Genomic DNA, 12,214 nt, shown 5'->3' on the forward strand with positions numbered 1-12,214 from the left:
TGTGTGGGTTTGCACACTCATTGTTTCTTTACATTTGCAGGTTTATATTTATGAGGGCTTTGTTTTGTGAGTGTTTATGAGCTCCACCGTGTGCAGGTGTATTTCACTGCCATATACCTACTGCATGTTTTTGAGTGTATATATGTTCGCTTCAAGCATCAAAGACACATTGGCACATGAAAGTGAGAGACAAAACGACTCTCAGACAGACATACAGTCGACTATTGCGTGAAGAATGACCTGAGCCATATTGATCGCACCGCCATCATAAGCGACGAGGACTCCAGGCATCACTTACAAAGCGTGGCGGGAGATGGAGAGGCGACTGCAGAGGCCGAAGTTGCGGCACACGGTGTGCACGGAGCATAAATTAGCCCCACACCCCTCCCTCCCTCAACCCCTCAACCCCACACTCACACGAACTAGTGCGCCCTCAGACCGCGAGGTGGCGCTGGCCTCAGCACGCAGCACGTGTGAGTGGCGCTTGCTTCAAGCAGTCATCTGCCAGGCGCTGTTCTCGTTTATCCGTCAGGCACTGTGTTCGTGCGTCTATTGTCAGACAAAAAACGAGGCCACATCAGTAGAGGCGAACTCTGGAACAGATCGAATGACACTTACTACTGTCATGTCTTATTGTAGCTGATGGCATTCGAATGACACTTACTACTGACATGTCTTATTATATCTGATGGCATTCGAATGACAAAATATATATATACACTGGTTCAAAAGACCGGCCAGAGAGTAGGCACTGAGATAAATAGTGGTTTGTTTTTTTTCTATTTGCGAACGCTCATTCCACGAGAACATATCATCCATCTTTTAACATCATTTATCGTTCACATTTCCACGCCTTCAGAAAGATGCTACATCGCCGACTTCCTAAAGGTTGAATCCAACAGGACAGTTAAGAGCACACGTTGATTGGGTATTTCCATTTCTAAATGATCACTTCTGGTCAGAGAGCTTTAGAAGGTCAATGGTGGACAGCATCCACCTTGCCAATAAAAGGTTGTTTTTTTTCTTCTTATTTTGGGGTTTGTTTCTTGCAACTTGACTCTAAACAAATTGCACATCAATATCGTCATACAGCCTTTCATCCTCTCCACCCATCTGTTCGTCCTCGATCTTTTGACTTATTTCATCTGGAAGAACTGTAGTGATCTTAGAAACCCTTGACAAGTTAAGCTAAAGTAAGTTTTTGCGTTCGTGATTATGTGTAACACAGGTATGTATGTATGCTGGGGTGTAACCTAGAAGGAATGACACTCTACTACAAGAATAACAGTATAACTTCTAGACACTTGCACTATACTGCAGGGATAAAAGTATAAAGATTACATCTGTGCTCTTTCTTTCTGTTTTCCCTCTTTCTTTCAACCTGTGGCATTTAGCTTGGTGGGTTTTTTTCCATTCTTGCATTTCCCTTATTACATCGTGACACACGGCCATCCCTCGTACGCACACTTCAGCAGTAAGTAGTAAGTAGTAACATTGGCATCTGGTTTCCATGGCCTAAAAAAATGTCGACAAATTACATTCTTGTGTGCAGCCTTCTATCATCATCTGGTCGCAACTCTTAATTAAACAGCTAGACAAGTGAACGTTTGGAGGGAAGGATAGATGAGAAGAGAGGCCGCTAGGTTGTACTCGTGATGTACAATTTGTCTGGCGGCAGGTCTTTACAAGCTTTGCCTTTCAACCTCAGCGATATGTCGATGGCGGCCTAAATCCACTCTCTTGCAGAATCGACTGGAGAGTGCCAGTGACACAGTTACATGCTCACCTACACCCCTCCCCTCCTCCCCTCTTCCCGCTCTTCATCCTCCTTTCAATCAATAGTCCTGCATTCAGCCCCTAAGGCTTCTTTTAAAGTGTGTCACCGCGATTCAGGAACTGAAGCTCGCGAGGTTTGTAATTGTGTATTTGACTAAAGACAAAGAGCAGTCGCCGTTATTTTCAAACATACAGCAGAAACCATCATTTTCAAACATACAACAGTTACCTTTATTTTCATACATAAATCAATCGCACCAAGTGTGATGGTGACTTAGGTTTAGTCCGTCCTACCCAAGAATCGCGAAGGATTTTCTCAAAATTTTCATTTCCATGTTTCCTTCGTCTACGTCGCCATTGTGAAGCTGATCTTTGCTGAGTCTTGTAGCTGTGGAACATGGGAGTAGAATATTTACCTTAAGAATTACATATATTTATGTGGGAGGTGGGAGTGAGCTTTTATCTATGTGTGAGCGTGCATGTGTTGAACTGACATTATGTGTAAAATTCTTGACATGGTGTGTACAAGTGCTGACTATGTGCTGTATAGTGGCTGTTGAACACATTCTGTGTACACGTGACAGAAACATTTGTTGTGTATGTTTCATCATATCACACACTATTTGTGCACACGAAAATGTGTTATTGTTTCATAATGTTAGATTGTGTACAATTTATTGACAACTTCACGCCCTCCCCACCCCTACTCCACCCAACTCGTCTTCAACTCCATTCTGTTGCATCCTGGGAGCTCCATGTGCAGGATCCAGACATGGCCAGCTCCCGGCTTTGCAGCAGTTGCTGGTGGTCCGCCAAAAACCTCCACCGGCCTGAGTAGGGAGGCGCCCGTGCTTGTGAATGGAGCCTGGCCGCTTCTTGAATGAATTTCATCGACTGATGACGTAAATTCGCTGGCACCGGTCCAGTCTCCAGGCTTGGTCGGCTCCACCGGTCTCTCTCAGACACCCCCCGACCATGATCTCCCCCCGTCCCTCCTTCCTCGCTCTTCCGAGACGTTTTTAGCCCGCACTCCCCTCGCTGGCCGCTTTCTTCCGCTTTCAAAGACATCCTCCTCCCTGCCTGGCTCCTCCCAGCTGACTGGCCGGCTTCTGGACAGGGTCTCGTGGTGTAGTGCAGGCTTGGCACTGCCCGTGCTGCCGCCAAACGGTTGTGGCGCGAGGCCCAGAACTGATTAGATTTCGTGGGCGGTCAATATTTCTGTTCGCAGGCATAACAACGATGGCAACTGTTTGCACAATCAGCCCACTGGCACCGCTCTCTCTCTCCCTCCAGCTGACCCACCCCGTGGGAAGGACGGCAGCACCGAGGAAGGAGAGGAAGGGTGGGTATAACTTGTGTTGACAGAGGGGGACAAGAGAGAGGGGTCAGTACGGATCGGGTTAGCAGAGAAATTCTTGCAAGAGGACAGAGTTGAGAGTGGACGAGGAGAAGATGGGTTAAAATGCTTTAAAGTGGGAGGCAGGAGAAAGGGGTATACAGACCGTTGTTAAAGTGGGCAGCAAGAAGATGCTCGAAAAAAAGTGCTGAAGGTAGGCGCAGGAAATGCAACGAGGATGGCGAAATCATCAGCAGTTGTCAGTGTTTTTTTCAGCGGGTGTCGCTCTGGTACAGACCACGTGATGCTGAAGTAGTTGTACCCGTCCACCCCTTCTTACCTCCCTTCTATTTTCTTTCTTTGTCTTCTTTAGTCGTGTGTAATCATTGCCTCTGCGTGAGAGAGATTTTTCTGGTCAAACATATTTTGCACATTTCGCAATAATACAAGGCTGGGACTGTGTCAGCTTTCTGACACAGCGAGTGTGAACATTTAAAAACGATTTTAAACATTTTTAAGTAAATGTGATTGTGGAGGTGGCTCTGAGATCTTGTCGCGAGGCAGAGGGTGGAATCACGTGCTCGTGTAAGTTGTGCCAGTCTCGAGCAAACAACTAACTTGTTGTACAATCTCCGGCTCAAATTTCTTTCCAGAATAACACTTTTTTTTATTTATAATTGTACAATTTTAGTGACAAGGGGCAGTCACCATAAACTCAAGTGACACAGGGCAGTCTCCCATTCAAATGACAAGGGCAGTCATCATCAATGACTTGTGTAGCAGGCACTTGTTATCAACCCTAACCTTTTGATGACCCAAGGGATGTAATTATTCGTGTGACTTTCCATCATTCAAGTGTACTTCTTGATTATTTATTATTTATGTAGTTAGCATCTCGAATTCAGTGCTACATACACGTATGTTGCTGGGTGAGTGGACTTCTCACGAAGTGGTCATTTCTGCGCCACAAAACGCTCGCTCTATGATGTGAGATTACTGCAATAGTTTATCTTTGGCTTTCATATGGCATTTCCGCCTAATTAGGAACTGTTCCAAACATAAACGTTCGATAACTGCCACTCGCGGCTTTGTGAGAGGATTTCCGCCTCTTTGTCATCCGACTGCACGTGCAGCTGGTGACGTGCAACGAGAGCTCCGTTTCCTCCATGCTTCGTGTGATGGCCGGCAAGAACGTGGCTGATAAACTGCAATCGCTTTGACAGCCAGCAAGTGGTAGTAAACAACACCAGTAAACATTCACCTTTGACTTTTGTTGTGCCATTGGAGTAAACAAAAAATATTGTATTGATACGACAACCAGTTGAGTTCTGTAATCTATCAAGCTGTAGACACATCAAATGATGTGTAGTAATCTGTAGGTATCTGGACAGGTGGAGAGAGATTACCCTTAAATGGCTATCTTCAGGTAGTCTAGCCACATGTGCACTCCAGTGTCACGTGACAAGCACCAAGGTTTAGGTTTTCACGCCACGTTAATCTAAGGCTCAATTAACATTAACAGACACACAAAGCAGTTAAACAGATACCCTTCATCGATCACACCTGAAAGGTTAGTGCCTGCTGCCCTTTGATATCTACTTTGTTCTGTTTGACAGACAAAAATAAACTGGTTTCTCTCATGAAACTGAGCGAACAAAGGTGAGGGAGACGCGGGGGCTGACAGACCTGAATAGTCAGCAAAGAACAAAGATACCGATCTAGCTCACTGCCACTCACAAGGTGCACCCTGCTGTTACTCTACCTGCGCAATGATGATGGCAAGTTCTAAATTTAACTGCAAGGGTGGACCCCGGGTAGCCCGCGCGCTCCAAGGTAGGCTGGCAGCGAAGACCCGGATGTCAGGACAGTGCGGCCTCCAGGCAGCAGGTCTGTCACCGTGTCGTCTGCGTCCACCCTTATTTATGGCGGCGTGGGCGGGTGCGGGTGCGGGCGCCGAGGATGCTGTCTTGTTATTCGCAGAGAAACAGCGACAGAAGGAGAAAGACAGGAGAAATAGTATCGCTAGAGAGAATATTTTTTAAGATGACTGTGATTTGTTTGTGCTGTCACTGATTCCATACATTCGATTACTGTAACGACAAATGTGTTTGTTCTCTCTCTCATTCCAGACGGACGATTACTTTAATGACACATATATTCTGTCGTTTATTCCAGACTCCCAAGGATCGTTCCGTGAGGCTACGCGTGATGCCGGAGCAGAGCAACGACTACCGGGTTGTGGTGTTCGGAGCTGGAGGTGTGGGCAAGAGCTCACTCGTGCTCCGGTTCGTACGCGGCACGTTCCGCGAGAGCTACATCCCCACGATCGAGGACACATACCGCCAGGTGATCAGCTGCAACAAACAGGTGTGCACCTTGCAGATCACCGACACGACGGGCAGCCATCAGTTCCCGGCAATGCAGCGCCTCTCCATCTCCAAGGGCCACGCCTTCATTCTCGTCTACGCCATCACCAGCCGAGCCACTCTCGAGGAGCTGCGGCCCATCTACGATGAGATCGTGGAGATCAAGGGCGACATGGACGGCATTCCCATCATGCTCGTGGGCAACAAATGTGACGAACTCAACAGGGAGGTCCCCGTGCAAGAGGGGGCGGAGATCTCCAAGAGATGGAACTGTGCCTTCCTGGAGACCTCCGCCAAGACCAACCACAACGTGAAGGAACTCTTTCAAGAGCTGCTTCAGTTGGAAAAGCGAAGGACTGTCAGTCTGCAGCTAGAAACCAAGAAATCCAAGTCCCAAAAGAGAAAGGAGAAATTAAAGGGGAAATGTTTGTTGATGTAATTTTTCTCTGATCGGTCTGTGGGTGGAAAAACAGTCACAGCGAGGAGAGGCACGTCCCTGACATTCAAAGACAGCTTTGTCCGCACTTGGCTGTCTTACAGACTTGCGGAGTGCAAAGAACACGTGACCTGCACGTAAGACTAGGGAGTCTGACTGTGTGCCCGGGTGTCCAGTTGACAGTCACCTCTGTTGTTTGATGTTCAAGGCCTTAATTTATGCTGATTGATTTGAAACCGACGAGCAGTCGTAGCTGACGCTGCTGACCGACATGCTTCGTCGGGTCATTCTGTCACATACTCGTCATCAAATATGATATTACTGCGATCACGTTTTGTATTGGAGTCTGAAGTGCAACCTTCTATTTATATTATCATATTATATGTAAGTGTATATTCATATTCACTGTGTCTATTCATATTCACTGTTTTCGCACGGCGGCATGAAAATCCGTTGTATTCTATATTTACCCTTGACTCTATGTATCTAAAAATATTTCATAGAAAAAATATAAGGATGCTCATTTAGTGTGTGTATATATATTTATATAAGTAGCTGCTGGTTGTTTCCCTGTTTGCTTTATAAGCTTTGGGGTTTTTTTGCTATCGTTCTTCCCCCTCGTCTATGCTGCAGTCATGTTATAGTGCGGCATTAGTCAAAGTCCCACAGTTTATATAAGCTCCCTGCAGATAACTGTTATGTAAAGGCATTGTCATCTGCCTTTAGAAGAAAAAATTGTTCATTTTAAAGAGCATTTAAATGAAAAAAAAATGTAATAAAATATGTCTTATTATTCAACCTTATTCTAGCTAGAAAATATTCACTGCGCACAGCACCACACACACATACATGCAAGGGAGTCAATCTGTCAAGTATATTCAGAAAAGATGTGGTTTAATGTATTTTTTAAGTCCATGTTTCTATGTATGCTGTAAGAGTACTGGCAGGGAATTCCAAACTGTGAGTCAGGCTTTCCAAAAGAGTGTTTACCAGTATCGGAGAGGAAGAATTAGAAATTCTGAGCAGAAAGACATCGTGAGGTCGTTCTGGTGATACAGGAGGAGATAGTCTATATTGGTGGGTGAGAGTAGATAAGTAGTTACAAACAACAGTTCTAAAGCCTAATTGGAAGCCAGTGAAGTGTCCTGAGCAGTTTAGTTGTGCAAGCATGACGAGGCAGACGCAGAACAATAGCACAGCATGCTTCTCAATTCGCTGAAGTTTGTTCACCTGCACGTCAGGTAAGCCAGCGAGAACGAGCAACAGTCTGTTGGCCACATCGAGAAATGGCTACTTACGAATCTTCCCAATCTGTCGAACTGTACGTCCACGGTCAGTGGGCATCTAAGTACATACCAAGGTTATGCACGGAATTAGAAAACACAATCAAGTGATTCGAAAATGGTAATGAAGACATTCTCATCTGTTGTAGTCTGTGCTTCGTGCTAGTCAACATGGCCTCAGTTTTACCGTTCATTTTCTATGTATCAAACAACATTCATTCTGCCAATCGCTCAGCACAACATCCAATACCCAATAACAAGTCAAGCAACATCGGACGGGCAACAGAATGGTACAACTGAGAGTCATCCGTACAGAAATGGTAAAGATGACCTTAAGGCCGAATGATGGCGCCTAAGGGCTGCATGTGCATTGTGAAAAGAACTGGTACCAATACGGATTCACGCGGAACACCACACCTAAAGAAAGCAGAGGTAAACCTTAGATTTTCAACAGTTACTGACTGCGTGGGTTGGACCAAGTATTATTCAAACCCAGGTGAGCGCTGTGCCCTGAACCCCAGAAGTCGATGAAAGCCGCTGGCATCAAATCACACGGTCAATGCATCGAACGCCGCAAACAAGTCCAGAAGAGAGAGTAATGAGACAGCACCATGGTCAGATTATTCAAGAGATCGTTCACCACTCCAGCTAAAGCTATCTCAGTGATATACGATAGACTGATTAGAAAGGCTCGAGAAGATCATTAGCCTCCGCCTGACCCACGACCGGGCTGCCCGACAATATTTTTCAAGTATTTTTGAGAGAGAGATGAGAGATAAGACACTGGTCTGTAGTTTTTTCAAATCGTTGTAGTTCAGTTTGGCTTTTATTTAAACTGCTTTTTTAATTTAATGTTTGAAACATAGTATCAATCCCAGACTATAAAGAAGTATTAAAAATAGATACAATGGTAGATAAAAGCTCGTCTAGACTCTATAATACGAAATACATACAAACCACGTACTGGAAGATAATCTCGGTCAGTTCTCATTATCCTTTCTTGTGTGGACAATTCCAGCAGCTGTAATGGAGGCTGTTTTTAGCGTGAAACATTTACCCGCCTTCATCGCCATCAGGCAAGCATTCTTTGAGGAATGAACAGGGACAAGAGGTTTACTGAGTAGAGTTCAGTATCATTTCTTTTGTCAACTCGAAAGTCTTTGACCCTGCTGATGATCAGCTAAACGACTTTGGAAATCTGAGATCCGCTGATACACTTCAGTATCCTGTCCTTGTGACACACTAATCAGTGAATGTGAAGCTGGCAAGAGCCAGGAGCCTTCAAGAACAGAAGGGGAATAATCTTTAATCATGATAACACATTAGAGAAACTTGTCCCAGAAAAAGTTAAGGAAATTTTTAATCAAAAGTTTGCAGCCACGTTGTTGAACGTTCTTGCACGTTCTTTGCGTCTCTGCTGCACAGGTAGCTTTGCTTCTTCTTTCTGATTTTCTTTGTTTAGGGGTAAGGGTGGGTAAGGCACTCTGGATGATTCTTTCCGGAATCGCGCAAGTGGTCAGTGAACCTCTGGCTGAAGTATAATAAAGTGATTGTTCGTTCCCTCCTTGTCAGTAAGACATCCCCCTCTCCTGCCTCCAAAATGTGTTGTTTACTATCGCATGTTTGTTTAGCGCAAGGCTAGTCCTGTATGGGAGTACAACTCTGTAAGGACTCCCCACTGTTTCACAAAGAATATGCGACGTTCCAAACGCTTCCACGTTTCTCATTGAAATCTACTCACGTTCTCAATCAAGCACAAGATATTTTCACTTATCCTGCCATATTTTCACATTTTTTTAGGGTCAGTCGTTATAACTATGCTTAGGAACAACAAGACCAACGCATGCCCACTAGAATAGCTCGTCGACGTGTCCAACCGAATCCATCAATGTTTTTAAAGACCGTAGTTTTGTCGTTTAACAAATCGCCCACTTCTGATGTGATACACAGCAGATGCCACAGAATGTCTTCCTTTCATCCCTTTAAAACCTGCTCAGGTTAGCATCAGCACCACAAGAAGAAAGCGCACATGCCGCAGCTTTTCACTGACGACAGGGGGAAAAACACGAGCAAGCCCTCCGGTAGTTGTTCTCATATAGACGTATCTAATATACTTGCCCACTTGCTGGTCATTAACCTCTGGCTAGCTGTCTACAGTCGAATCTGAAGCCACGCCTTTCCCGTTTTATCTCCAGCTACCCTTAGTGCACCAGTCTCAAGCTCCTTGGACTGAAGAGCTGAGACTTGTCTGTGTGGACTACAGCTTCACACTTCTGAGGCTTTCTAGTGCCATTGTTAAGATGTTTGTTGTTACGCAGGTTTTTTTTCCTGAAAATATTCTTTATAAACACGCATGCTAGTGAGTCACTGCAGCACCACACACATTTCGAGACAAAACCATTATTAAAGCCATGGTAACATAGATGTAAACCTGCTTTGCCAGCGTGTTGCATTACATGTTGCAATGTCATGAATATTTTGCAATATTTACTAGTGTAAATGTTTTCAGAAGTCTATTTATCTTTCAGTTTTTATTGTTATTTATAGTTTTAGGCAGTGGCTGCTTTTCAGAAGATTGACGGCAACATTTTCATGATCCAGGGGCGTCCTTTCTCAGTGTTATGTGCTGATAAGTGTGACATACGTTGCCATTCTTGCAGGTAAAAACGCCGTTGTGAAATGTTGTAAATGTTTCTCTTTGTTAGGTAAACTGTTGCAAGTTTAACTCAGTTCTGATGAATCATTAACTCTTTAAACATGAGTGACGTATAAATATGCATTTAATTCTGTAACTTTGATTTTTGGTGTGCTGTGTTGAAGCAGTGTCAGTACAGAGCACATTTTGCTACGATTTACAGACAAGTACAGATTCAGAATAATGTTCGTCTTTGTAGTTGTGTGTTTACGACAATTTTTTCCACTTGATTTTCTGGGCTGTTTTTGCTTTGTTTCATCCATTGATGTTGCCTCTGCTGGAAGATCGTAAAGATGGGATCGAGTTGTCACCTTGTTTCACGTCTGTCACAAATGACTGGGAAAATGTCATGTCTACGCGTGTGTGAGCTATCTTAATAGGAGATGGTGAAGAATGGTGGAGAGGAACACTGCTGTGAAAGATGTGATCATGGTGTTACCAATCTCATTTTCCCTTGCTCTCTCTCTATCCGACACACACACACCCGCACCAGGCAACTAAACATCCTAAAAAAGTAACTTACTTTTTTTCATTTTGTTTCTATAGACCAAGAAAAATCAAAATAAAACACAAACACGGAAATATTGGGGAAGTATTCATTTACTTGTAGAGCCCACCGCATCGTACAACACAGCGTTTAGTCACTGCAAGAAAATTGCATTTACAAATTTACAGAAACAGTACTTGTTCATGGTGATTGGCTGGAAAACAATATATAATTTCAATAGGTTATCACAAAAGATGTGCGAGATTTCTGCAGGTGAAAAAAAAACATTTCATAGCGCGACCGACTCAATATTGACTCGATCGCATCCGGAATGAACCAAATGGTTTTGAATGTGTGCTTGTACAGAGACCCATAAAAAGGGAGAAAACTACCAATTCTGTCGTACTTAACGTTTACTGATCTCCCCTCACAGTCGCCGCTGCAGTTTGGTAAAGTAGCGAACTTTCTGCGCCTTCTACCGCCTCAAATGTAGACTACTGCAATGTATATCATCTGCCACGTATACAAATCACATTAAGGAATCAATGTAACATGACCTCTGATGTCAGTTCAAAGTAACGGTGCAATGTACTCCATTGCATGCTACGTCGCCCAGGACCATATACACCAGCGATGGGGAAGGTCCGGCCCGCGGGCCACATAAGGCCCACAAAATAATTTGGTCTGGCTCGACAAAGGTAGCCGTAGGCGGAACTCAAAATTCAATAAATCTATGAGATGTTTTCTTAGCTACATAAATTTATATTAAGTTAATCACAATAATAATGTAAACTTCAAGGGATGAGTAAGGAACGTCTATTACGGGATGGGAGAACATGACAGGTCAGCCTGGTCAGGCACATATGCTTCTCGTCGGCTGCACGCGGCCTGTATTTGGGTGATTCACTGGACAGGCAGGCTGGGAGCGTACATGTCGCCGAAATTTTAACACACTGGCAAAACTATGGCTTGACCAAATATAGCAAGCCATATCTTTCAGTTGATGATTTTGTTATGGCCCACGATCGAATGATCTTATAAATGGCCCTCAGTGGAAAAAAAGGTTCCCCACCCGTGATGTAAACGGATGGGTAACTCACAACCCAAGGAACTCGCACACCCTGACCCTAGTCCTATGAACACTCTGCACTTAATCCTCGCTGTAAATTGGTGACAGGCACGTCCTAACAGTTGCGCCACCCACCCCCACCCCGAAGGAAGTAAAGAAGAACCGAGAAACAGCTATAAATAAAATGCCATCGACAGCTTGAAAGAAAATGAATGATAAAAATGCAAGCAAAATTTACAAACAAAATAAAGACAAAAAATGAAACTATACCGCACCCGACTATACTCAGAAATCACACAAGAAGAGCTTATTTTAAACTAATTGTACAGAGGTTATAAGGAATTAAGTGTAGTAGCCTAATCTGCAGTACATTATTCGTCGGCGTGACGACCTGTTGGGTTACACGGTTACACAGTTGCTAAAGTGTGATGATTTGAGGTTAGGTGAAATGGTGATATGTGAGACAGTACATATATAGATGTCAGGATTTGAGGTTATGTGACCTAGTGATCTGTGTGGTTGCGGCCCTATGCTCCACTGGGGGCGACTAGGATCAAGAAGAAGACCTAGTGATCTGTTACACTTAAGACATAAGTGTGAGGATTTCAGTTTATGTGATCCTGCGATCTAGCTGTCATTCAGTGGTTATATAGGTGTGACGACCTGAGGTAAGATATGGCCTTGTGATCTGTAACAGGGATTGTAGCTCTGACAATCCAAAGAAGTACGTAAGGTAACTGGAAGCAATTAGGTAACTAAACTTACA

The 12,214-nt window shown here is 44.2% G+C and overlaps 1 protein-coding gene across 2 annotated transcripts in view; it reads left to right on the forward strand.

Moving 5' to 3' along the window:
• LOC112573899 (GTP-binding protein Di-Ras2-like) overlaps positions 1 to 10,202 on the forward strand; it is a 28,821-nt gene extending 18,619 nt beyond the window's left edge. For both annotated transcript variants that reach the window (XM_025254591.1, XM_025254590.1), the window contains exon 2: positions 5,288 to 10,202. In XM_025254591.1, the coding sequence (XP_025110376.1) occupies positions 5,288 to 5,917 (630 nt within the window). In that variant the 3' untranslated portion in view covers positions 5,918 to 10,202. The remainder of the gene's footprint in view (positions 1 to 5,287) is intronic.
• Positions 10,203 to 12,214: the final 2,012 nt, after the last annotated feature.

This window comes from Pomacea canaliculata, linkage group LG10 (genome assembly GCF_003073045.1).
Source record: "Pomacea canaliculata isolate SZHN2017 linkage group LG10, ASM307304v1, whole genome shotgun sequence".
Classification (NCBI taxonomy): Eukaryota; Metazoa; Mollusca; class Gastropoda; order Architaenioglossa; family Ampullariidae; genus Pomacea; species Pomacea canaliculata.